This window comes from Camelus dromedarius, chromosome 17, assembly GCF_036321535.1.
Source record: "Camelus dromedarius isolate mCamDro1 chromosome 17, mCamDro1.pat, whole genome shotgun sequence".
NCBI classification, from domain to species: Eukaryota; Metazoa; Chordata; class Mammalia; order Artiodactyla; family Camelidae; genus Camelus; species Camelus dromedarius.
In genome coordinates this window covers 35641040-35667820 of record NC_087452.1, presented here as the reverse complement: position 1 = coordinate 35667820, position 26781 = coordinate 35641040, and the positions used below count along the sequence as shown (strand labels likewise).

The 26781-nt window shown below is 56.8% G+C and overlaps 1 protein-coding gene across 3 annotated transcripts; it reads left to right on the top strand.

The window, feature by feature from the left end:
* The first annotated feature begins 765 nt into the window (after nucleotides 1-765).
* On the top strand, nucleotides 766-25361 carry PTH1R (parathyroid hormone 1 receptor). Of its 3 annotated transcripts, none has more exons than XM_064496611.1 (16): nucleotides 766-910; nucleotides 3177-3233; nucleotides 5572-5694; nucleotides 15691-15793; nucleotides 17659-17793; nucleotides 19390-19500; nucleotides 19612-19730; nucleotides 19900-19994; nucleotides 20173-20359; nucleotides 20861-21014; nucleotides 22528-22588; nucleotides 22935-23001; nucleotides 23288-23382; nucleotides 24057-24198; nucleotides 24308-24349; nucleotides 24839-25361. In XM_064496611.1, exons 3-16 carry the CDS (start codon nucleotides 5620-5622, stop codon nucleotides 25214-25216), a joined length of 1764 nt encoding a protein of 587 aa, XP_064352681.1. In that variant the 5' UTR covers nucleotides 766-910; nucleotides 3177-3233; nucleotides 5572-5619; the 3' UTR covers nucleotides 25217-25361. The 3 variants fall into 3 exon arrangements, with proteins under 3 accessions (XP_064352681.1, XP_064352682.1, XP_031326054.2); XM_064496612.1 differs by having other exon boundaries at nucleotides 24061-24198; nucleotides 24839-25106; XM_031470194.2 differs by lacking the exons at nucleotides 766-910; nucleotides 3177-3233 and adding an exon at nucleotides 4430-4565.
* The last annotated feature ends 1420 nt before the right edge of the window (nucleotides 25362-26781 follow it).

The following is a 26781-nucleotide window of genomic DNA, read 5'->3' as shown; positions in this document are numbered from 1 at the left end:
CCTCAGCGTCTAGGTCCAGCACTGGTTCTGCTCTAGCTCATTCTGCAGAACCACAGAGGGAGGTCATCCTGCCCACAACCCCTGCCTCTGTGACCTGTAACTAAATAAGCAGGCCCTGAACCTTGATGACACCTGTGGGCCAGCCAGTCAGGGCTTCCTGGCTGGTTTCACACTAGGAGCCCACGTTCCAGTGGGTAAGGAGTCAGATAGAGGTGTCTGTGGGTCCACAGGAATCAGGACAAGGGCTGGGTAGAATGAGAGTCCCCACACCTCTCCTGGCTAAGGGACACTGAGTACCCAGTGCTTGGAGGTCAGGCCTTCTCAGCCTTAATTTTCTTGCTTGTGGCCTGGGTATGAACTACCCTCAGCTTCTATCTGATTTCTCCAGGTGCCCAAAACTTGAAGAAGTCACTCATATGGGCTGTGCTCATACCTCACGGTGGCCTGAAATTTCTGAGATGTGGAAAAGGCTGGAAGGGGCAGGCGGGGACACATGGACAGAAGGAAAGCTGGTTAGAGAAAGGCTTGGCAGGGCAAGGAGAGGACCACTGAGGCACACACACACACCTGAGGGGCTGATCTGGCCTGGGCACTTGGCAGGCAACCTATGGACGATGGCAGGGAGGGCCCAGCCCAGGGCACCTGAACACTGGTACACGTGGACCTGCCTCTGCTCCCTGATCAGGGGTCTGGGACAAAGTCCTGGGCTGATACAGGGCTTGGTAAAAAATAATTAATTTTCCTTTTCAAGTGAAAGCTCTGACTCAGGCCTTTTCCTGTTCGGAACAGCAACATCCTTGCTTAGGCCTGAACCACAGAAGCTGCTCAGGGCTGTCCATGGCCTCCCCATGGCCAACTTGAGTCTACTCTACGGCTCCAGGCCCTACTTGGAAGGCCTTGTGGGCTCCAGGTGAGTGGGGTCCAGGGGAGGCCTGGAATCTGAGCATAGCTGGGAGGGGCAAGGCTGGGTTAGTGTGTGTGTGTGTGTGTGTGTGTGTGTGTGTACCTGTGCCCTAAAGGCAGACAAGGTATGCCTTCAGGAGATATTTATGGATTTGGTGTTACAGCAACAGGGGGACTGTGATTATGTGATTAGAAAGGACGGGAAGCCCACACCCCCAGGTGTCTGCCCTGGGAGAGCTCCCTACCTGGAATGGGGCAGCTGGGTCCTCTGTGTCCCCAGCTTCCCTCCCTTCACCTTCCTGAAAAGTGAGAAAGCCAGGCTTCCTGCTAGAAGGGGAGGGGGCTGCTCGACCAGCTGCCCGGGAGCCTCCAGTGACTCATCCGGGTGGGGGGTGTTTATGAGCAGCCGAAATGGCTGTAAAAGTGGCACCTCGGTTCACTTATGGCCTGGCCATCCCCTCCCCTACCAGCCCCTTGCCTTGAAAAGCTTCCAGAGGGGCCTGGAACCCGGAAAGAGGTCTGGGATTGAGGCTTGGTGGAGGCTCAGCCTGGGATCAGGGTTCAGCCAGGGGTTAGAGGTCAGACTGGGCTAAGGACTCAGCCTGGGGGTAAAGCTCAGTCTGGGATCAGGGCTGAGGTTGGGATTCAGGCTGACTTTGGGGCCAGGGTTGAGGGGATGAAGTGTGAGGGTCTAGGGGCTAGTTCTTCCAGAGAGCCTCCAGGCTAGAATAAGGGGTTTTCTGAGGGAGAGACGCCAGACTGTAGGGCTCAGAGAACCTCTGTCTTTCCTGTTTGAGCCTGGTGCCCACTCAGGCCCCAGGGTCTGTGTACCTTGGCCAGAGCCCTACTCACAGTGGCAGTGGCAGCAGCAGAGGCCTGTCAGCCTAGGGCTGCTGCACTGGAGCCCAGCCCCTGCTCCAGTTCTGAGCTCCAGTGACAGCCTTGGCTCCTCCTCCTAGGCCTCAGCCAGGGGATCAAAGAGGGGAGTCCCCACAGGGACTCGCTCCCACTCCCCACCCCCGACCAGGCCTTTCCAAACGCCATTGAAACTGACCTGAAACTGACCAGAAACTAGCCCTGGGGCCCTGGGGCTTGCCTGTCAAAAAGAGTGGGCGGGCTCTGCCAGGCACTGGGGTGCTACCAGTTAATGTGTGACACTCCCACCCCTATGGTGGCACTTTAACCAGAGGCCTGGGGGTGAGTTAGTGGGTCAGTGGCCCCACTCACAGTGGTGGAATGTCCAGCAGAAGACTCTGGAGTGAGGCACATGAGTTATAAATAAGGGAATACGCTTAAGGGGCCTAAAGCCCATCAGATCCCTCTCTGCAGCCCTATCCACAGCCCACCCTGGTCCTCCTCCAAGCACAAATATTATTTGTTTTTCGATTTCAAGCTTTCTGATGTCAGATCTGAGAAGGACTCTCCCTATCAGCCCCTAGTTTTACCCCTGTTTCTCCAGTCCCTCCATGAATGTTCTTTTCCTGTTATCAAGGGGTGGGTGGTGGTCAGTGATCATAAAATCATAAAACTTAGGATCAAATTGCTTAGAAATAGAGACATAAAGCTAAAGAACACAACTGTTCTTTAGGTGCCCACTCTGAGCACCTCGGCCTCTGCCCATTTCCAAAGAGCCCATATACCACAGGGAGCAGCACCCAAATCACAGCACCCTGCCAATAATGGAGAAGACAGAGACACAAGGAGGGAGGGATGTCCTTTACACCAGGCATAGGAGCATGATCTTGGCAGAGGAAACCACAAAGCAAAGGCAGGGGAGTGAACATGGAGAGAAGCCCGGAATCTAGTGAAAAGTACCTGTTGGGGAGAGTCACCTTTTGAGGAAACTGCCTCAAACAGCACAGTCCTTAAACCCCAGGACAAGAAACTTGAGGATAGTGGGGCACAGAGGAGAGTGTGGCCTTAGAAATGCATGGAGAAGACAGCTGTGGGTACAGTCTGGGAGATGGGTGGGTCTGCGCAGGAGGGAGGGGTGGTCGGCCAGGAAGGTTGGCAGCAACTGGATTCCAGTGGCCTTAGGGATTGGGCTTGGCCTTGGCCTCGGGTACCCACTCACATTGAAAGGATCAGCCATCCCTGAGATGGGGGGGGGTTGGGGGGCTCTGAGGAGCTCAATTTCCACAGGTTGAGACTGGGGAGCCCCCCAGAGCCCGTAGGTCTCTGGGATACCCAGAGGGGTACCCACCCTATGAGACACTGAAACAGTAAAGTTAAAAATGCCCTTTGAATCAGCTGATCAGCTCCCCATTTTACAGATGAGGAAACTGAGGCCCAGACAGCAGGAAAATCCTGTTGTGGAGGATACACAACAAGTAAGTGGGCAAGCTGGGGTTGTCACTTAGCTTGGATATTCCCCAGGGTCCCAACAGTTACTTTAGCTTCCTCCTAACCATCCTTAAAGCCCACTGCTCCAGGCATCCCCAGGCCCTCCCTGCACTTCAGCATCCCTGCCTGGTACTGAAAGGTCTTAGGCTTGGGTCGAGAAGCCCCCCTCCTCTGGGCGCTCCGCATCTCTTCCCCCGCAGGAGCATGTAAGCCCCGCCCCACGCCTGGCCCCTGCCCCAAAAGATTCCTTCCTCCCTTCCCCCAGGTTGAGGGTCCCCAGTAGACCAGAGCCTGCCAAGAGCTTTTTGGGTGTGAAGGGATGGGAGGCAGAACCCGAGAGTGGGGGTCTCGGCTGATTTCTGGGTCTTGAGGCCTCTAGCCGCCCGGGGTGGAGTCAGGGGCGGAGCTGGGGAGGCCGGCCCGCGTCTGGATGGGTCCAGACTCAGAGAGACCCGGACCTGGGAGAAACTGGGAGGGAGAGAGAGGGACGTGAGGACAGAGAGGCGGGCAGGGACAGGGGCGGGTCTAGGCACAGCGGACCGACCCACTCAGGAGGTTCCCGAGGCTGGGGGTCCAGGCTGAGGGCAGGACGGGTAGAAGGGCAACGGCGGAACCAGACTCGGGGCTGGCAGCCGAGCAGCCTCCCCAGAGACCTCGGTCCAGCCTGAGCGGGAGTCCCGCGGGCGGACAGACAGCGCTGTGGCCGGGGGCGCGCGGGGTATCTCCCGTGAAGAGGGCCTACTTCTCGGCTGAGGGCCCCTATTCACCCGCCTGGGCCGGACGATCAGAAAAAAATAACGTCTGTGCCATCCCGGAGAGGAGAATGAAGCGGCGGCAACAGCCGGGGCCAAGTTCCCGGGCCCCGATGTTAGAGCTTCCCGGGTCCTGTAGAGCTTCCCGGGTCCTGTCCCCTCCACACTCACATCTCGCCGCTGTGCGACCCCGGGCCGCAGCCTCTAGAGAAATGTCCCGGGGCAGGGGGCAGCGGGCTCTGTTCTGCCGCTCCACACACCCATGTCGGAGGCGACGGGGGGGGGGGGCGGGGGCAGGAGAGGCCCAGGGAGTGCGCGGGGGAGGGAAGAGGCGCCCGGGCCGCTGGGGGAGGGGGAGCGGCAGACTGCGAGGCGAGGGACGCGCGCGGCGGGCGGCGGCTCCAAGCGGCGGCCGGGCTAGGGGCGCTGGAGGCCAAGCCGGCCAGGGGGTATCCCGAGATCTCGATGAAGTCCCCCCGGGGCCGCGGACGGGGCGCTGTCCTGGGGAGGCTGTCGGGGGATCCCCGACATCCATGGCTAGGCGGGGGCCGCGGCGGTGCGCTCGGAGTAAGTTGGGGTTGGGAGCCGGCCCCGAGGGGAGGGGGCCGGAATTGGGTAGAATGACTCCAGGCCTGACCGGGGTGGGCATCCTGGTCTGTCTCGATGTCAGTCGGCGGCGCCTCCTCGGAGCCCGGCGGAGCCGCCAGCCCCGCGCCTCTGGACTCCGGGGCTTTTTTGGAAACTTGCAAATGTTTTCGCAGAGAGCAAGGGGGAGGGGAGAGAGGGAGCGAGGGAGTGACCGAAACGCAGCTCGGGGCTGCTGGAAGAACGGAGGCCAAGGCCGGGGGAGTTAGAGACGGACTGACAGACAGGCAGACAGACCGAGCGTCCCGGCCGCAGGCGCGCTCTAGCGGCGCGGGCGCAGGCGGGGCTCCGGCACAGGATGGGGAGGGAGTGCCGGAGGCGGCAGCGTACGGATCGGGATCAGAGGGGGCCGAGGGGCTCGGAGCTGGCGGCCGGATCACCGAAGGGCTCAGTGTCCTTGCAAAGTTGGGATCCCTTACCCAAGCTGCACGCACCCCCTCCCCGCCCTGCCCCGCCCCCCCTTGTGCTAGCCGAGCTAAAAATAACAGCCCGGTTCGCCCCCCGCAGACCGCGACCCCAACCCCTCCCCCGACCCCTCCCCCACTGGGCGTGGGGCAAAGCCACAGCTCCCAATTCCCCAAAAGAAAAAAAAAGAAAGAAAAGGCGGCGCGGGAGGGGGGTGGACGGGGGGCGGGCCGGGGGCGGGGGGCCCGGCCATATGGATGTGATTTCTCTGCTCCGAGGCAGACGGGCAGCTCCGCAGCTCTCGGCGCCCGCCCGCCGCCCGCCCGGCCCCCGGCTGCCTCCCTTCCTCCCTCCCTCTCTCTCCTTTGCGCCCGTTCGCTCGCTAGCCCTCGGCGCATGGGCCCCGCGCCGGGCCCCGGGGCCTCGGGCCGCCGGGCCGCCGGGGTCCCCTAGGCCCTGGCGTGGGCGGGACAGCCTGGCCTGACGCAGCTCTGTACCCCACCACCACCACCACCACCACCAGGGCCGGCGGCGGCGGCTGCCCCGAGGGACGGGGCCCTAGGCTGTGGCGATGGGGGCCGCCCGGATCGCGCCGGGTCTGGCGCTCCTGCTCTGCTGCCCGGTGCTCAGCTCCGCATATACGCTGGTAAGTCCCCCTCTCACACTCCAGGGCAGGCTGCCGGCTTGCTCTGGGGTCCCCCGGCGGGCGGGGCGGGATTCAGGGCTCAGAGGCTTGAGTTCCCTCACTAGTCTGAACTTTGGGTGGGGGGTCCCCTCTGGCGTGTCTGGATTCTGGGTTCCAGATGTCTAAGGTCTCTCTATTTCTGAAGCCTAGGTTTGGGGTCCTAGGTCTGGAAATCTGTGATTGTGGTTCTATCATCTGCTTCTATGAGCATCAGTGCTCTGTGTCTCCCTTGAAGATGACAGTATGATCTAGCAGAAGACTGGGCTTTGGCCCTGATGTAGGGTCCCACAGACTTTGCGCTGGGGGCTTCTGTTTTCTGCAAGTTTTGTTCTGCAGTCTGGGACACAGGGCTGTGGCTCTGAGGTCGCGGGTAGGATTTGAGGATCCCTCCAGCTCTCACCATAGCATGCATGCACACATGCATGCACTCATACCCAGCTTCACCCATACTGGAAGATGTCTGCCCAAAGAGGCGGGTGTGGTATGGCATGGAGGAGGGATGGAGGTCCCCTGAAGGAGACTGACCTTACAGAATACTCCTAGCAGGAGAAACATGCTGGAGGGAGACTCTGGTGAGCATGGGGTTCCCCATTTGTACCCTCCTGAGAGCAGAGGCCAAGAGGGGACCAAAGGGGGAAGAAAAGACAGAATGGGAAATAAGCTAGAGAGAGAAAAGACAGAGACAGAGACAAAGGGTGGGTGGCAATGGGAGCTCCCCAGAGCAGGAGAAGTAGACAGACGAAGAATAGCAAAGAAAAACAGGGAGAGGCTGGCAGAGACCAAGAGCTGGAGACACGGAGGGCCAGTGCCCTCCTCATCCTTGGCCAGGGTCCGGGGGTCGTTTCCTGGAAAGTCAGATCCCATGGCGACCCCAGAGATCCCAGGAGACCAGCCATTGCTGAGGAGGCTTCTGCCTGTATGTCTGACTTCAAGGCCCCTGCTGCCTACCCGGCCACGTCCCAGGTGCGGCGGGTGTTTGCCTTCTAGAGAGACAGGCAGGCAGTCTCCTCCTGACCAGCTCCCTATCCAAGCAGAGCCCAAGCAGGAAGGCAGGAGCTCTGGGATTCCTTCAGCTCCTCCTAATGCCTGTGTAACCTTGGGCTGTCCTTCTCCACACCTCAGTTTTCCTATCTGTAAAAAAAGATACCAAGAAAGAAATATTTGCCTAAGAATCTCCTGATCTGAGGCTCTCCTCTCCTCTGTTGGCTTCAGCATGCCCCATTCACCAGTGCCATGCCTGCACAACTTTGCCTCCCCAAATCCAGAGACATCGCCCCATACAAGAATTTGTAGATGGGGAAACCAAGGTTCAGAGACACTCGGCATCATGTGCAGGGATGTTCCAAACAGTGTGAATGCCAGAGCCCAGAGCAATTTCCCCAGCCTCCCCCTGGGCCAGGCTCACCTTCCCCAGGCCCCAATTCAGAGTGTGTGAATATAGCTATTGTGCAGAGCCGGCCAGCATGGTCTGTGGGCACACATGTGTGCAGGTGACTGTCAAGGAATAGACAGGGTGATGGGCACGGGTGACTTGAGAGTATATCTATGTGTCATAGCAGGGCTCTGTAGGACTCTGGGCATGGTGTTCTCTGGGTCTACCTAAGTGTGAGTGTTGGAGTCGTCATATGAGCTCACGTGTGTCTGAAGCTGTGGGTCTGCACATGCCTTGCAGGAGCATAGTTGTGCATACATGTATTTGTGAGCACATGTGAACCTAGGTCTGCTGTTTTCTTATTTTTATTTAAGAAATGCTTCTATAGTGCTATCTACTTGCCAGACACTGTTCTAAGCACTTTACAATATTAACTAGTTTAATCTTTTCAACAATTCTCTGAGAATCTTCTGTTATCATTCTCTTTAACTGACCTTCACACAACCAATATGACCGTTATTTGTTGCACGACAACCAAGTGCCAAGCCCTGTGCCTCTATGCAGGGGCGGGGGCTGTGGGTGCCCAGGGACCCACACTGATTTCCAGGGAAGCTGAGGCACATGCAGAGAATTTACTTGGCTTAGCCCTGGCCCAAGGCTGAGGATAGGGCAGGAGGATGGATGCTAGGGCTTGGTCATCTTATTGGGACATCTGTGGTTGGACACTCAGGTCGTGAGTGCACTGAATCTTCTCTGGTTCCAGGGCTAGAGGATATGGCCCCCTACCCTGTGGGCCACCTGGGCTCACCTGCAGCCAGCAAGAAGCAAATAGTCTGCCAGCTCTCTCTTGAACCCAGTAGATACCACTTCCACTCTCAGCTGACAGCCGCCTGTCGCCAAACCTGTATGCTGCCTGCCCAGCCGGCCCCAGGACCAGGCTCACATCGCCAGGCACCTCACGGTTGGGGAGCCAAAAAGTGTCCCACTGGGAGGACACTGGCTGTGGCCACTCAGCTGGCCCATCTTGTGCCTTACAGAAAAGAATAGCTGTGAGGGTGGGGGTCAGGTGGAGTGAAGTTTGGAGGAAGGGATGGGCCCACAGACTATGATTGGGAGGAAAGGGGTGGTCTTATCCTTGGGAATACCTTATCCTAAGGACCCCCTCAGCATGCACGCTTGTGAAGGAGAAACTCCTGCAGGAGAGGGGTGGGAACAGGCCTTGAATGTAGAGATACGACCACGGGGTCACTCAGGAGAGACTGTGGTGGGTGAGACTCCAGGGAAACACTCCAAGCCGGCTCCAGGGGCAGCTCAGCCAAGGAGCTCACTCTTAAAGACAGGAAGGAACCAACGTGTACTGAACAGTGGCTTTCCCCAGATTCTGAACTAGAAACAATCACAAATGTTTTCTCATTTCATCTGTTCATCTACCCATTTTATGGGAAAGGGGCCTGAGGTTCACACAGTGAGTCTGTGGCAGAGGTGGGATTTGAACCCAGGTCTTCAGACTCCTGCACTGAGCTGCTTCCTCCAAAGCAGAGTGAGGGCTCATGCTGGCAGGGGAGCCTCATGTCTTACTTGGGGTTTCTTTTTCTTCCTTTCCTTTTTTTTTTTTTTTTTTTAAGTAAAATCCTTTGGTTATTTATTTTACTTTTATTTTCTTATTTTAATTTCATAACTAATATTTGTGAATATGTTCTTTCTTATAAAAGAGTCGATACAGATTAAACAGAAGTTATCCTTAATTACTCCCAAACCCTAATCCCCGTTCTAGAGAAAACCATTTTTAAACAATCTGGGTGGGGGATGCCCTCCTAGACCTTTTTCACTATGTTTTCAAAAGGTACATTTTTTTGTGTGTATGTATAAAGTAGTTTTGTTCTGCTGCTTTCAGTTTGTTTTTAAGTAAATGATATCAGTTTGTAGATATGCTCTGCCATATGCATTTTTCTATTTAAAGGTGTGTCTTGGAGATTTTCAGTGAATATAAATCTATCTTTTTTAACACTGCATAGTATTCCAAAACCCGAGATTCATAAAGCAGTCCCTAGAAATGTACATTTAGATTGTTTCTGCATAATTTTCCTCTGTGTGTGTGTGTGAGAGAGAGAGAGAGAGAGAGAAAGGGAGAGGGAGAGAGAGAGAGAGATTCCAGACGGCGGCAGGGAAGCTCCTTGAAATGCCCTCTCATGTCCCCAGGCGAACATTTCCCTGTAGGATATTTCTAAATTCTGTCATTGCTGGGACTGAGAATATGCACATTTTTTATTTTAATAGATATGGCCAAATTGCCCTCTAAAAAGCCTTTGCGGGTTTATACTCACAACACTAGGAGTGACCAGGAGGTCTCTTCCCCACACCCTCTGTCTCACAGGATAGTCTGAAGATTCTTTTCCTCACCTTTGCCATTCTGATAGGTGAAAAATGGTGTCTCTTGTCATTTTAATTTGCTAATTATCAGTAAGCTTTGGGACGTTACACTGGTTTATTGTCCATCTTCTAAGAGCTTTCTCAGAGCCATTACCCATCTTTCTATGGGTTATTTGTCTTTTTCGTATTGATTTGTTGAAGCTTTTTATATCACCTGCCTTTAAACACTACTCCCTCCACCCCCCAGCTCTGGGAACTGACTGTGGACGGAGCAGGAGGAGGGGGGCAGAGCCCTCCCGGGAACTCGGGTTTTCTTCGGAATGTTTTAATGAGGCGTCAAGAGGCCTCCCCCGGATTCCTGTTGTGGGCCTTCTGGGGACACTCCCTGGCCCGGCCACCACATCAGGAAGGCAGCTCTTCCAGAGACAGAGTCCGCAGGAAAAAGAAAGGGTGGGCTGAGGGTTTTGCAGACCCTTGAAACTGTCTGCAAACTATAGTGTAAGTGGGAGAGGGTGCAAAGTTTTGCTCAGATTCTCAAAGACATTGGAAACCTCTAAACCTTTAAGAACCCCAACTCCGGCACCAGCCTTGTGCAGAGGTGAGACCTGGTAGGATCCTGTTCTACTGATCAGGCTGTGATTAGCTTAGGTGATACCATCCATCTGGGTCTTGGTCCCCCAGCCCAGGTAGAGGCCACTTGTGAAGATCCTCTGAGTCCTAGCAGTCAACTCCACCATCCCAGGTTCCATCCCACTGCCTGCCCTGAAGGCGTCCACACTGGCCAGGATGAGAGGCGTCACAGTGCCTCCCCCCAGCTCCTCCCAGCCCCAAACACAGGCAGCCTGTTCAGGAAGGCCAGGTGAGGAAGAAGAAAAGTCAGCACTTGTCAGGGGTGGCAGGGCAGGAGTGTCCCCGGCAGGGAACTTGTCCCAGCCTGCTCAGGCCAGCCAGACAGATGGAGGGCGGCAAAGGGTAGGGAGCAGTCCCTAGCTAGCTGGCTTGGGAGACACCGAGTGGTGCCAGCACAGGTCCCAATAGTGAAACCTGGAAAAGAGGTGCAGGAAGGCCAGGAGGTCACCAGGGGTTCTCCTGTTAGTCAAGGTTTTCTCTTTCTGGCTTTTCTGGAGGTTCAAACTCTCCATGCTCCTAATATGAGGATACAACTGTCCTCTGCCCAGTTAGGGCTGAGCACAAGCTGCCATCATCAACATCATCACCATCTGATCACCCCTACATCAATCTCCATCCCCAAATTACCTCTGTGGAAGCTGCCCTAGGTACTCTGCAAAGAGGCTCTTGCTTGACACAGTGAAAGATACAATCCAGAAAGACTCTGTGGAAAGCTGATATTGAGGCTGGCACTAGAAGATCCAAGTGGCTGGGTACCTCTTCCTTTCCCTTCTTCCAGGGTTGCTGCTTCAATATCAAGCAGACATTAGCTCATTCCTCACCTTCTTTCTAACTATGACTCTTAGCCTCAGTGGCTTCGTTTGTAAGATAGGGAGCTGGTGGAAGGTGAAGGAGATATGGTTAAAGCTCTAGGGGCAGTGGCAGTCCAGGGATGAGCACCAGGCAGATCTGCTTTCTCTAGAGGTGAGCAAGGAGCCAATAGCTGTCTGCCCCCAAGGGGACCAGGCTGACTCCAGGCAGAGGGATGGGTGAGATGACCCAACAGAGCATCCTAAGGCTAACATCACGCAGAAGGAGAAGCCCCTTTCCCAGAGGCAGAGGTATCAGGAGCTGAAGAAGGATCCTTTGTATTTGCTGAAGGAGGAGAATTTAGGCATGTCTGGGATCACAGACAGCAAATGTGTGGAATTTGGCGGTTAGGAGAGGTACTGAGAGGAACGGCCCTCATTTGGTCAGTGGCATGGATCTGGCTCTCTCCACCACCACTATCACCATCACACCTCCATCACCATCACCAGCCTTGGCATTGCCCCACTCACTGTCTTCACTGCCACCATCACTGCCATCCCGGGCTCCAACACCATCCTCAGTGAGTTAGGAGCTGAGTTAGAAGGAGCTGCTTGCCCTCCCGCGGGACGGGTAGAGAGCAGATGGCTTTTCTCTTCCTTTAGGCTTCTGAACTCAGGAAATGAGAAACACATCCGGGCTTCTAGACCACACATTACTCTCTCCCTGGGACAGCAGTTTCTATGTTTGTAAATAACATATTGGCTTCCAGCCCCGATCTGCACCCTGCCTGGAGCCCCACAAATACCAGCTCAGGGCTCCCAGGCCACCTTTTTCCCTGTTCCCTCAGTTCAGGGCTAAGGTCAGGTCACCACCCCACCCTCTGCACATTCACAAACTGCAGGTCGTGTACCTGTGTGAATACGGGAAGGTTTCATGTTGGAGGGGTGAACATGGGGAGGGGGCTACAGTGGAGGACATTGAAGCTGATGATGGTTAGGTCAGGGGAAGTCAGCCCTAACCCAAGACCATAGGAGGGATGTGGGGAAGGGGGGATTTGGGACATCTGGCACTAGGGCTAGGTGGCCCCATCAGTGGTGAGTACGGACTAACTGACGCCTGGCCATGACCCAGCCCCAGGTCCCTCAGACCTCGCTCATGAGACCCAAGATGCCCAGACTCTCTGGATCTAAAATGATTCAAGTCCAAGTCCTCCTTACTAGGAGCTGGGCCAAGAAGACCTGAACTTCTTGGAGTGCCAGGCCAGGAGGAGAAGCAGAGCTATCAGCATTTTTTGCATCACTTCCAGGAGATAAGGCCCCCTCACTCAGGGAAGAGGCAGAGAAGGGGCCCTTCTGCCCCTCAAGCCCAAGCTTGGGGGACCTTGAATCTTAGTATGAGTCCAGGGTGGATCCAGAAATGAAGGGAGCCATTAAGATATCCTTTGACCCCAAAAGCTTGCCAGGCACACCTCACCCAGCAGGCCCTCCTATACTCCCTGTTCCCACCACCCATCTGCCCCTCACTGTGGCCCCCTTGACTTAGCATTCTACTCAGATGATCTCCCCCTGTCTCTCTGGGTCCCCAGCCTGGGGCACCCACAGTACCTGGCAGCATGGGGACCCATAGCTGGAGAGGCGGGGAGCAATGACTTGGTGCTGCTGCTGACCCAGTAGCAATAATAGCAACCAGCTTTTCCTGGGCCCCACTCCTGCCCAGGCTTTTCATGCAGTACCTCATTTAATCCTCACAACAGCCCTATTATTATCCTGATTTTACAGGTGGAAAACTGAGGCACAAGGGTTAAACAACTTTCTCAAAGACAAAAAGCCAGGATTCAAGCTTCAGTGCTGGCGGCAGAAATCTTCTTAGATGAGGAGAGGGTACAGCTGGAGGGAGAGCTGATGGGGGCATTCCAGGCAGAGGATCTGTACTCCTCTCCTGGGCATTCCCAGACCCACCAGGAAACGAGACTCCAGAAAAGAGGGTGTGCCTCCTCTTGGCCATAGAGAGCAGCCAATAGCAGTAGGGGGAGGCTGAGCAGATGCCTTGGGCCTGTGAGAGGGTGTGTTGGTCATCTCCCAGCTAGTACACCTGTCTATCTGTCAGTCCGCCAAATTTTTAGCCAGTCAGTTTTCAACCCATGACTGCCTGCATTTAGTCTAGGCCATCAGTTGTGACCCTCAGTCACATCAGTTCATTAGTCTGTCTATTAGGAGGGTTGGTGTGCCAGTTTTGGGGGACTGGTGGAAGCCTTGTCAGCCACTCAGGAGCTTTCCAACATCTGGAAAAAATATGGTGCATTATCTGTTTGTCTTGAAAGAGATGGAGGTAGGCAGAAGGAGAAGGAGTAGTGGGGAAGGGTGCTTGCTGAGGGAGTAAGGATAAGACGATGGTAAAGGTGGTGCGGTGGTTATGGGGCTGGTGGCAGTGATGCTGCTAATGTTGCCTTTGGTGGTAATGGTGCTGGTGGTGATGGTAATGCCAAAAGTGGTGGTAATGCTAGAGGTGGTGGTGAAGGTCATGCTGATGATGCTGGTGAAAATAGCACCGGTGGTGGTGATGGTAATGATGTTCTACCAGTTGTGATGGTGCTATAGTGGTTATATTGATAGTAATAGTAGTTAGTGATCACGGTGGTAATGGTGCTGATAATATTGCTGATATTGGTGGTAGGGGTGGTGATTGTGTTACTGTGTTGGTCAAAGTGATGATGGTTGGTGGTGCTGATAGTAGTGGCGGTTACTGATGGAGGTATTAGTCGCAACAATGGAAATGGTAGTGAAAGGGTGCCGTAGTCAAGGGGAGATGGGCAAGGCAGCTACACAGGGATCAGACCCCTTAACAGCCTGGGTCCCCAATGCCAGAGGCACAGAGAGAACTTCAGACTCGTGTTGGAGCTCCCCTGATTAGGGTAGACCTGGGTTGTCCTCTCTCAAGCCCCATCCCCCAGGGCTACTTCTGTCCCCCTCCTGGCTGCTCGGCCATAGCTGGAGGTGGGGGTTAGAGGAGATGTGGGGAGTAAGAGTGAGGACATGGGAATCTGCTCCAGCCCTTCCTAGGCATTGGGTCCAGTTGATCTCAGGGTCCAACTCAGACGCCTGTGAGACGCAGAAGCACGGACATCCACAGACGCGCAGGCTAATGAACAACCGCATCACACACTCTCAGACACGCACACGCTGACCTTTGCCCAGAAACGCAGGTACACATGCATATTCACAGACCCTTCAGGCTCACGTCCCAAAAGTGCATGCTGGACAATCCCCACGTGAAAATATACAGAAATAGGGGCACGCACAAGTGCACACACCGGCCAGACAGAGAGTGCGCGGCCACTCGAGGATGTGCCGCCACTCACACGCACGCGCAAAGACGTGCACGCGCGTCCGCTAAGTGAAACCAGCAGAACCCAAGTCCGGCCGAGCCAATTGGAGACTCCTTGGCCCTAAAAGCCCTTGCTGCTGCCACCAAGAGACGCGGTCAATTAACTTCTCCCTGTAGCGGGCTCCCTGACCCGCCCGGCCGGCCGGCCGGCCCGCCCCCACGCGCTGGTGCCCGCCCCTTCCCTGACCGCCGCCTCCCTTCCCTGCCTCCTCTGGGCTCTACCGCCCTGCAAAGCTCCGTTCAGTCTGAAGCGACCCGGCCCTGCCAGAGGATGTCTGAGGGGATGCAGCTCTGCCTCTTGAAGGTCTAAGGGGACCAGGCTCTGCTCCGTGGAGTCTGAGGAGACACAATCCTGCTCTGGGTCTAAGACGTCTCATAGGACATGTCCCTGTCCTGGGGGTCTGAGGAGACACGCCCTGACTTGGGGTGCAGGTGGGATCTGAGGGGATGCATTAACCTCTTGTGGGTCCCACTAATAGGAGTGGCTGGGCTTGGGCACACGGAGCTGTTCCCAGGACAGGATGCTGCCTTTATGCTCTGACTCCCTTCCAACCCTAAGTCAGGGAAACAGAGGCTCCGAGTCAGACCCCACCCCACCCTCCATGATGCTCTTGTTCCCTTCCTTAAAATGATGCCAGTGAATCCTAGTCAGTGGAAGTCAATGCCCAGGGTGTGCATGTTGAAAGGAAGGGAAAGAAGGACACTCCAGGCAGAGGGAACAGCAGGAGCAAAGGCCTGTCCACTTTGTCAGAACACAGGGTCTGCTTGGATGGAGGGAGCTTCCAGATAAGCAATGGATGTGGGTGATTCCCACCCACAGCCTGCACAGGAGTGCCCCGCCCAACCCAGACCACTTGCCAGCAAGTCCTTCATCCTCTCCCTCTTGGGACTGCAAGAGTGGGAGGGGCTGAGGCACTCACCATTCAAGGGAAAGCATTGACTGGGGAGAGGGCCAGGATGGAAATTGGTGACTCCCAAGGTCCCGAGGGCACTAGGACTTGAAGGAATCTAGACCCAGTTTGTTTCCCCAGAGTTCACCACTCCTTATCCATCCCCGCCCCACCCAGGTCCCCAGCAGACAGCCAGGATCCTGTGAGGATCCATCCTGGGACATTCTATCCCTTTCCCACGTACCCCTGGGGAACAGACTGGACAGAGACTATCAGTGACTGCAGCCTATGGGTTTACTATCGGGCAAGCAGAGGACAGCCCCCCCCCACCTTTTCCTTCTGGTAGGGCAGGCCCTTCCTCTTGGAGCTAAGGCTTCCCATCTGTAAAATGGGAGCTGTGTAAGGCAGATCTCCCACATCCTTTGGAAAAGGGGGAATCCCTCAAAGAGGCTGGGATAGTTTGGAAACTGCTGCTCTACTGGGAAGTCAGTCCTGCCTGCAATCTGACCTTTGGCTTGGTAGGTGGATGCAGATGACGTCATGACCAAAGAGGAGCAGATCTTCCTGCTGCACGGCGCCCAGGCCCAATGTGAAAAGCGGCTCAAAGAAGTCCTGCAGAGGCCAGGTGGGGGGGGAGTTGGGTGGGCGGGGCCAAGGAGGAGGGTCTGGGGGCCAGGTCAGGAGAGGGAGGGGCTAGAGGAAGCTGGGAGCCCAGGATGCAGAACCAAGTGGCACCAAGAGAGGGTGCGCCCAGGTAAAGGGGGCCAGGTCAAAGTGAGGACCAAAAGTGGGGTGAGTCAGGTGAGATTAAAGTCAGCAGGCCCAGAGATGCGCTGAGCCTCCCCTCCCAGGATGCAGACTGGAGGGTATAAAGGCAGCTAGAGTCTGAATCACCTCCAACTAGCTTAGATCTGGTGAGGCATGCCAGGATCAGGAGCTCTGACTAGGGGTGGGCTGGGACAGCTTCCAGGAGGAGAGGAAGTATCCAGTGCAGATCCAGAGGGGTGAGTAGGTCTTTGAAGGAGGCCCTCTGGGCAAAGGGCAAGGCAGATGAGTCCAGGGTGAGGAGAATGAGGCTTTAAGGGGAGGAGAACAGAGGGATACAGATGGGTATCTATGACTCTGTCAGTCATGGTCACTGTCCAGGAGTGTACTTAATGGGGTAGGAAGGCTTCCTCCTACCAACACAGCATCTTCATGGGACCCTTGCCATGGTGAAGCTAACCCCACAGCCTGCCCCAATCTTAAGCTCATCTCTTCATTCAGCCCATTTCCTTGAAGTGGAAATGGGGCTCCATTAGCAACCATCCAGGCCTCTGACTTCTATCTGATTAACCCCTCACCTGGAAGATCCCCCCCCCACCTGACTTGTGGGCAAGTACAGCTTCCTCTCCTGAGCTGACCCTCAGACTGCTGGGGGAGGATGCTGGTGCACACCCAGGATGCAAGTGCACAGTGACACACCCTAGAGCCCACAGACTCTGCTCTCACTCACAGAGACTCACATGGTCTCTGCAGTCACAGCTCTGCCCACATTGACCCCACCAGTGACTCCCTGGTCCCTTGCCTCAGTCACATCAGGGTCTGGGATGGGGTCAAGTGGAACCCAGCCCTCTTCCTGGTTGTGGGAGCCTAAAGGCATCTCCCTCTGCCCTCTCTCTGTTCACTGTGGAGGCCCTCCCTTCCCACTCCACCCCATCCTGCTACCCTCACCCCACTGAAGCCCCAAGGTGCAGACAGGAAAATGGGCACAGCCATTCCATCCCAGCCCAGGGTGTCTGCACTCAGCTTCCCATTGTTGCCACAAACCCTGACATGGGAGGGCCAGGGGACCCTAGCTTGGACTGTAGCAAGTCAGATAATAAGGATGACTTTTCAGCAAGGAAGAGGGACCTCAGGCATTTCTGAGTGGAAGGAAAGGCCAGGCTTCATCTCAGATGGAGAATCTCCAAGGTCCCTTGTGGAAGCTGTGAACTCCTTCCTTGGGCATCCTAGGACAGGGGATGGGGTAGAAAGGCTCGTCTGTCCTCTCTTAACTGCACACTTGTGCTCTTCTCTTCCACACCTATGCAGTGCTCTGGCCCAGCTTCATTTTCACTGTTTAACCTCCCTGTTGACATCACCACTACTGTCTACTTTTGCCATGCGCCCCCTGGTGGGGCCTTTGCCTCCTGTGGGCTTGGGCTCCGGGGTCAGGCACCACCTCTGCCCATGTCTTGTCCACTTTACCGCTCAGCCTACTAGTCGATCCCATACCGGAATGGTGTTCACTTCCATTTGAACCCCAGTTGAGTCTCCATGCTATCTGATTACTTCTGCACCTGGCAAGTGCTTTACAGTTTGTAAATCATGTCCTCACCTGTCATCAGCCTGAGTGTCAACAGGGCAGGGGACAACCCCCACTGTACAAAGGGGGAGTCTGAGGCAGGAGGCTCCCTGGGTCCCCTGTTGTGGCACTGTTGACAGCCATAACTGCTCTAATTTTTCCAGCCGACATAATGGAATCAGACAAAGGATGGGCATCTGCATCCACATCAGGGAAGCCCAAGAAAGAGAAGGCATCTGGGAAGCTCTACCCTGAGCCCGAGGAGGACAAGGAAGTGCCAACTGGCAGCAGGCACGAAGGTATGTCCGTGCTTCCATGCATCCATCTAAGACCCACTCGGACCTTCCTGCTCCACTGCCCCACCCCTTTCATGTGAGCTCATGCTCCTGGCTCTTGTGGAAGGAGAGGGGCTGGGAGGAGACAGAGCTGAGGGGGCAGCATGTAGAGGGGGCAGGCAAGCTGGACGGGCTCAGGCCCCCCTAGAGAACTTGCCCTGCACACCTTAGGGGTAGACCCAGGGCTACATCCCTCCCATAGAGAGAGATGACAGAGAACCTGGGAGACAGATGGGCAGGGAGAGGCTGGGAAAGACCTAGAGACAGAGAGAGAGAGAGAGAAAGAAAGGCAGGGAAGAGAAAGAGAGGGGACCAGGAGGCGCACACTGGGCCTGGGACTCGATGAGTCAGAAGAGGGTGCGCCATAGAGACAGAGCAGAACAGGAGTGGGGCTGGGAAGGGGTGGGGCCAGACAGCGGGACAAGGAGGGCAGAAGAGAACAGAGGGAGGGAGATGCGGGGCTGCGTTGTCCCTCAGGGAGGTAAGGAGAGACAAATGCAGAGCCGAGGCTGCAGCCACAGGGCCGGTTTGAACCGGTTGGGTGGGCAGCAGATTCCAGATGGGCCACATCTGGGAGGCTGTGGTCACCCTGTGGCTCCCCAGGGACCAGAGGGAATTGTGGGCCCAGCCAGGCGGGGCTGGGAATATGGTGCCCAGGACAGAAAGCCTTTCACCAAGCTGGGGTGGGTCCAGCCATCAAGGCAGCCTTCCAGGGTGGCTGGAGAGTCCTGTGGTTGGAGCCCTGAAGGGGGAATGTAGGGGGCTGGGGCATGCAAAGTGGAAGATTCAAAAGCTGGAGACCCTCCAAGGTCACTTAGCATCTCTGCTGTGTGGCTAGAGCCCCAAAGTGGGATGTGTCACCCTGCCTTGAATCCCACAATTAGCACTTAGATTTGGGGGATGTCTCCCCAACGAATGGTCACTGGAGTCATAGCAGGTGCTCAGGGCAGGTCTTAGACAGTGGTGGAAGTGCATATCAATCCCAATTTCCCAGGGAAGAAACTGAAGTGTAAAGAGGATGGACACCTGCATGAGGTGGGCAGCCGTTTGGGAGTGAAGCTGGCACTGGAAACTAGACTTCCTGCCTCCTGTCCATGGTCCCTGGGCAAGGGTCACGTAGGAAGCATTCTCAGCTGAAGGAGAGTTAGTCTGGGAACTCATCCTTCTCCAGGGACACCTGGAAAGTGGGACCAAGAACAGAGAGAAAGAGAGAGACCTGACCAGGGGTTGTACACTTGAGGGCAGGGCCCTGGGCTGTATGATCTCGGCAAATCACTCGCCTCTCTTGGCCTCTACCAGCCAATCTAGAAAATAAGGCAAGTGCCAGCACCTGCATAGAGGGGCTGTAGTGAATTCCATGAGGCCAGGTGGGTGCAAGGCACAGTAGGGAGTAAGGGCTTAATACATTCTCTCTGGAATGTTCCAAGCCTGAGTTCTCTAGTCTCGGAGCACACTTGTCCCTGAGGGAGCTAGTGACTACAAGTGTATTCATTCCTCTGGGTCACTAACCACGAACTTAACTGGTGTACCCACCTTTTCTGTCTATCTCTGTGGGCACAGGGCACCCCTGCCTGCCAGAGTGGGACCACATCCTGTGCTGGCCCCTGGGGGCACCAGGTGAGGTGGTGGCCGTGCCCTGTCCAGACTACATTTATGACTTCAATCACAAAGGTAAGGCAGGCTGCAGTAGGGTGGGGACCACAGGAGTACCAGGACTTGGAGCTCAGGGCTTCAGTGGCTCCAAATCGCTGTGCTCGCCCTGACCCTCCCACGGACCTGCAGGCCATGCCTACCGTCGCTGTGACCGCAATGGCAGCTGGGAGCTGGTGCCGGGGCACAACCGGACATGGGCCAACTACAGCGAGTGCGTCAAGTTCCTGACCAATGAGACTCGTGAACGGGTGCGAGCCTTCCCCATCCCTAATCTGATCCTGATAAGGCCACCCCAACCCCAGTGGTGACGCCTGGCAAAGTCCTGACTCCTCCCCCAAACTTCACCTGGCCTCTGACCCTTAACTTGACGCTCACCTCGAGTCCCGGGGCTCTGACGGTGCCTCCTCGCCTGCACAGGAGGTGTTTGACCGCCTAGGCATGATCTACACGGTGGGCTACTCCGTCTCGCTGGCTTCCCTCACGGTGGCTGTCCTCATCCTGGCCTACTTTAGGTGGGCGGGGGCGGGGCGAGGGGAGAGGCGGGGCGGGGCGGCGTGGGGCCGGGGGCCTGGTTGGGGCGGGTGCTTTCCTTCCCCTCATTGTACCCCTACCCACCGCGTTCCCCTCGGCTTCGTGCCTACCCACCGCGCGTGCCCGTGCCTCCAACCCATGGTGTGACGCGCCCCGCAGGCGGCTGCACTGCACACGCAACTACATCCACATGCATCTGTTCCTGTCCTTCATGCTTCGCGCCGTGAGCATCTTCGTCAAGGACGCGGTGCTCTACTCGGGCGCCACGCTCGATGAGGCTGAGCGCCTCACGGAGGAGGAGCTGCGCGCCATCGCCCAGGCACCGCCGCCGTCCGCCGCCGGCTACGTGAGTGCTCCCTCCGGCAGCTGCCGCGGGACCCTTGCCACCGCTGGCTTGACGGGAGCCCCAGCCACCCACACTGGGGCGCCCCCGTCCCTCGCCTCCATTTGTCTCCTGCGACCACGGGCCTCAGGCCACTCACACCCACCTTACTGCTTCCCTCGCACCCATCAGCTCTGCTTCCAGCCCCTTTTGTCCAGGGCTTTATGAATGTCCCGCCTCCCCACATTTTCATCAACACTCCTGCCTCGGCCCAGGACCCCCAACCACTCCACCCCTTCACCTTGCCCCGGGCCACTGTCGTGTGCCCTCTTGCCCCTGGCAGCATCTCCTCCACACATACCCCTCAGCTTCTGCCCTTGGTAGATCCTGCCCCTTCCGCACTAGCTTGACTAGCACCACTTGTCCTATCTCATCAGCACCCCTGACCCACCGCCCATCCCTCTACCCAGCCGAGCTACCCCAGATGCAGGCCCGCCCTCTGGCTAACACCAGCTGGTCTCCTAGGTGGGCTGCCGGGTGGCTGTGACCTTCTTCCTTTACTTCCTGGCCACCAACTACTACTGGATTCTGGTGGAGGGGCTGTACCTGCACAGTCTCATCTTCATGGCCTTCTTCTCAGAGAAGAAGTACCTGTGGGGCTTCACGGTCTTCGGCTGGGGTACGCAGGCACTGTGAGATGCAACAGGGTGGGACCCTGGGTGGCAGGGTCAGAGACTGCCACTGAGGGGAAGGCACCCACACAGCACAGCCCATCACTGATGTGGAGCAGCAGGTGGGGAGCCTGCCCACCCTTCTGTGACCGTGACCCCATCCCAGGCCCAGGGAAGAGGGCTTGGCCAAGGGTTAGGGTTCACCTGGGGTTGAGGTTCAGCCCGGGAGAGGGAGGGAGGACTCTCAGGTCAAAATTCAGCTCAGGATCAGAGTGGGATTTGGGGTCACATGTCAGCCTGGGGCTGGTGTTGGGATCTGGGACCTTCCCTCCACCCTGAGCCCCCACCAGTTTTCCCCAATAATCCCCTCACTGCATGGAGCTGTCCACCTCTCTGCCAGCCCAGAGCTGCAGGCCTAAGCTCTTAGCATCATCTGGGCTTCGGCAGCCCCTATGCAGAATGTGTTTCTGGGGCTCTGCACTCCTCCCCCACGGGCTCTGGGATCGAGTTACCGATAATTGTCCATTATTGTTGGCAGTTCCAGAGCTTGGCTGGGCTCCGGGGCGACTGGCCAGACTGCAGAGGGGTAGGCCCAGTGGCTGGAGCCATCCCTGCACTCGGCACCTAGAGGCCCTCAGATCAACAGCCATAGCCTCCCTGCCCTTTGGTAGATATTGACCTTGACCTCACCCACGGCAAACCCCAGAGTTGAGGGAGACCTGGACTTGGTCCCAGGAACTGATGCGGGCTCTGGGGCTAGAGGATGTCAACGTGGGCGGGAAACACACAGATCTTGGAGCACACAGGAATGTCACAGCTCTTTTTCTCACATAAACCCAGGTCATGCCCTGCCCCTCCCAAGGGTGCACAGGGCCTAAAATGAAATGTGAGGGGGTAGAGGGTGAGGACTTGAACTCCTTTTGAGAGGCAAAGCTCACTCAGAGATATCATCTGAGCTGGCTCAGGCCTGGGCACACTAAGGTTCCTCTGTGGCCCTTTACCCAGCCTGGAACGACACCTGTCACCCCATCCAGCCTCATGGGGGCTAGGACCTTTCAGAGTGGATGGGTGGGGGCAGTTGCTGGAACAGAAAACACCTGCTAATAGTTTCCCTCTCTCACAAGGAATCCCCAGCGCAGAGCATCACCCTTTAGGGGAAGGGAGGGCAGAATGGACTGGGCATAGATAAGTTAATGATACTTTATTTCACCATGTGCCCAACAGGAATGCGTATGTGTGGTACCATATGCAGATTCAGGATGAGGGCAGAGGGCTGAACTGGGTCCTGAGGGCTGCAGCACTGAGGGGAGGCTGTTGGGACAGCCAGGCAGCCCATGCAAGAGTGGGGCTCTGTCACCAAGCAGCTTATGTACCCAGGGTGAGGGGGGTCAGGGACAACAGTGGGATAAGTCGGGGGTCATCAGGTATGAGGGGAATGGGACTGGCAAGGTGGGCTGAGGAGACAGACATTGTGAACAGCATGCACAGTCCCTCACACACTGTCCCCCTCTGCACCCACAGGTCTGCCTGCCATCTTCGTGGCTGTGTGGGTCAGTGTGAGAGCCACCCTGGCAAACACCGGGTAGGTCCAGGTGGAGAAGGGGTCAGGAGGCTCTGACACAGGCCAGAAACACCCCTGGTACCCTCTTCCTACATGAAGCATATGCAGGGCCTCCTGTACTCTGGCTCTGAGTGGCCCCAGCTTTAATAGTTTTCATTCCAACTTTAAGCCAGGTACCCCCCAGAGTCACAGGAGGCTAATTCAGAAGCTTCTGAGGATAGCCTCAGGCCTGACCACACCTGACACTCCTCTCTCCTGCGCCCCAGTGGACAGCTAATGTCACAGGAGACCAGCTCTGGGACCTCTCTGTGGGAAGGCTGAGGGTGGAACACAAGTGGGTGGGGGCTGATGCCTCAACCTTCCCCAGGTGCTGGGACTTGAGCTCTGGGAACAAGAAGTGGATCATCCAGGTGCCCATCCTGGCCTCCATTGTGGTGAGCAGGGGTGACCACAGGGCTGGGTGGGGGTGTGAACCATGGGCCCCAGGGACCAGCCCCTAACAGGGACCTATAGAGGCTTCCCTGGACCCCAGAGTCAGAGCTACAAGGCCTGAGAAGCAGCTAATCCCCTCCCCAGTCCAGATGCAGAAACCAAGGGCCTAAGGAGCCTCCTGGAGAAGGAGTGGCAAAGCAGAGCCTCGGCAGGGCCATGGGTCCCACAGTCCTTGCCCCACCCTGCTAGGGTGCAGCCTTGAGATGCAGCCCTCCCTCACTCCCACAGCTCAACTTTATCCTCTTCATCAACATCGTCCGGGTGCTTGCCACCAAGCTGCGGGAGACCAACGCCGGCCGGTGTGACACGCGGCAGCAGTACCGGTGAGCCACGCCCACCATGCCCAGGCTCCTCAGAGTTCAGGGGTCTTCAAACCCCCACCACCATGTACAAAAGCAGACAGATGTCCAAGAATGAGCCTGTCTCAAGAGAAGGACCCAGCTCCTGACTCCCTGTCTGGCTCTGCCAGCAGTGATGGGATTTCGCCTGGCTTCTGGAGGCCCTGGGAGCCCTGCAAAGCCAGCCTGGGCCACTTGGTGCCAGTCCCCGAACCAGAGCTGTGGTCTGTGAGGACAGGACAAACCCAGAGCTCTCCTCAGAGAGCCGGTCATAGGGAGCCAGAGGGACAGGTAGGCAGTGGGTGGACTCGAAAAGGTGGCAGTTTGGCTCAAACCTGGAGTGAGCCATGGGATACCAAGGTAAGGCCACAGGGGAGTGAGTGAGTGCCAGCAGAGGGACCAACAGGTGCAAAGGGCCCAGGGACGGGGCGACATAAATTATGGTCCACTCCAGGACACCTCAGAGCCAAGGGGCCCGATTAACACTTTGCTGAGACAACAAAGTGTCATTGGCTCAAGTGAACTGGGCTGTCTCCACTGGTGACCAGAGCTGTGGGCCCCTTAGTGGCTTCTAGAGCCTGGGTCCAGCATGTGGGGGTATGTAGTGCCTGTTGAAGGGGAAGCGGCTCCTGCCTGATCCACCTGCCCCTCTGGCCCAGGAAGCTGCTCAAATCCACGCTGGTGCTCATGCCGCTTTTTGGCGTCCACTACATCGTCTTCATGGCCACGCCGTACACCGAGGTCTCAGGGACACTCTGGCAAGTCCAGATGCACTACGAGATGCTCTTCAATTCCTTCCAGGTGTGCAGCCTTGGCCGAGGGCAGGAGTAGGCAGGGGGTGGCAGGGGAGGGTGCTTCCACCCTCTCCAGACGCAGCTGTGGGCCCTGACCTAGTACCCTCTCTCCACAGGGATTTTTTGTCGCCATCATATACTGTTTCTGCAATGGCGAGGTAAGCAGTGGCGATGGGGCAAGGCAAGGAGGACTCAGAAGTGCTAGGGGGTTCCCAAGTCCTGTCCCTTCATTTTATGCCTGTTTCTTACTCTCTTTCTCCAAGAACATCTCTGAGGACATTCTGAAGGCAGAGAGGTCTTTCCAGATGATTCAGGCTCAGGACATGCTAGGATCTGTGGGCATAGCCAGGTGTCTTCCCAACTCCATGGCTGAATTGTCTGTAATCCAGACTGAACACTCAGCCACCCTTGCAGCCATTTGAGCCTTCTAGATTCTGGGTGTGTCAATCACCTGCAACCAGGCACCATGTTCTGAGGATGATGGGATTTTTCTTGGCCTTGAAAATTTCCAGTAATATCCAGTGCCTCTGTTTCCATTCAGCGTTCAGTGTTGTAGGGGCAGAGATGGGGCACTGTTGGGGTTGGGGGACATGTGACAGAGGGGCTAGAGGCATATCTGACCACCCATCCTCCTACTGCCATCCCAGGTGCAAGCTGAGATCAAGAAATCCTGGAGCCGCTGGACGTTGGCACTGGACTTCAAGCGCAAGGCACGCAGCGGGAGCAGCAGCTACAGCTACGGTCCAATGGTGTCTCACACAAGTGTGACCAATGTAGGGCCTCGCACAGGACTTGGGCTGCCCCTCAGCCCCCGTCTGCTACCTGCCGCCACCACCAATGGCCACCCCCCACTGCCTGGCCACACCAAGCTAGGGGTCCCGGCCCTCCAGACCACACCACCTGCCGTGGCCACTCCTAAGGACGACGGGTTCCTCAATGGCTCCTGCTCAGGGCTGGACGAGGAGGCCTCGGCGCCAGAGAGGCCACCGGTCCTGCTACAGGAGGAGTGGGAGACTGTCATGTGATCAGGGACCCAAGGGTTGGACCTGTGGACATAAGGGCAAACAGGCGGACCAAGAGATGGGTGGTTGGACGATTGCCCACTCAGGGCTGGGGATGGGAGGACAAAACAGGAAGGAAAAAAAAAAAAAAAAGAAAAGGGAAGAGGAAGCAGTGTGTGGCTTCCTGTGGTCTGAACTGGGGACTCATTCCAGGAGTGGAGGGCCTGAGAGCCACAGGGGAGTTCTTAGTCTCACCTCAGGAGGGGGTCTAGGAACCATGGGCCAGTCCCTGGGGGGGTGGAGGTCAAGGCATAGTCCAGCAGAAAGGGCCTGGGAGAGGCCACTGTCTAGGCCTAGAGAAGCTCAAGTTCAATGGGGTCACCCAGCACCCCAGTGGACCCATGTGGAAGTTGGGCCCCAGCCTTTCCCTGCCTCCAGTTACCACCTCAGCTGCTCCCTGCACTTTTACCCAGGCTCCATGAGGAATTTAAGCTTTGGCCCAGGCTCCTCTGGGCTATCTCTCCTCCTGCTGGTCCCCAGTTACTGTCACCCAGGGATGACAGCAGATCCCTTGGGTCCCTGGCCACATCTCCAAGCCTAAGGCCCTGCTACAGGCCCCTACCTGCCTGTTTAGTGGCTATGCTGTAACTCTTGGAGGCTAGAGCCCTCCAAATGTGACCCCCAGCCACTACCCTGGACCTGACACGCCTCTAGCAACCAGACAGAGGGTGCAGGGGCAGTGACAAGGCCATCAGGTGAAAAGTGGCCGGAGGTCTCTGCCCTGGCTCAGGAACTGTCGGGGAGCCAAGGGGTCTGAGCCCAGAGGGCTGGCTGGGGTGGGTGTTGGCACATCCACTCACTGGATCCAAAGTGGTCACTAGCATCCCCATCTGACACCACTCACCACCTTACCTGCCCCGTTGACCCCTGTTTGCCCCAGCCTTAGGCTCTAGAATGGCACAGGCCCTCTTCAGCCTGACACTCTGAGAACTGACCCAACTGCATCTCCAGCCCATGCTCTGGCCAGAGCAAGTTTCTTGCTCAGACCTGAAGATGGCCCTGCCTCTGGGCCTATGCACAAGCTGGTGCCCCTGTCTGGCCCTTCCTCCCCCTCATCTCCAGCTCAGACTGTCTTGTTCTTCTCCATGGACTCAGCATTTGGGAAGTGCTCCTCATCTCCAACAGCCCCCCACCCCATCCCCCACTGAGGGCTAGGAGAGGGGTCATGAGGCTAGGCCCACAAACTCACTTAGGCAGTGGGTGGTGCAGGCATACTCCGAGTGGCCTCAGGTCCAGCCCCACCTGCCCTTCCAGATGGTGGGCAGGGCAACTGTCCAAAGGCCTGGTGCAACCATGGAACTTCATGTGGCATGACCTGCTTGGAACACTACAAGAGAGGCACAGGCTGGGACCTGAAGACCCCTGAGCCAGGCCAAGCATTAAGTCCTAGAGGGAGAGCATCAAGGTCTGAACAATTTAGAACAGTCCTTGCTCCAGTGTAGAGGCCAGAGGAGGTTATACAAGGGTCAGGGTAGCCTTATGGAAGGCTGGTGGCCGGGTGGGGACATAGAGATAGGGGTGGGAGGTGC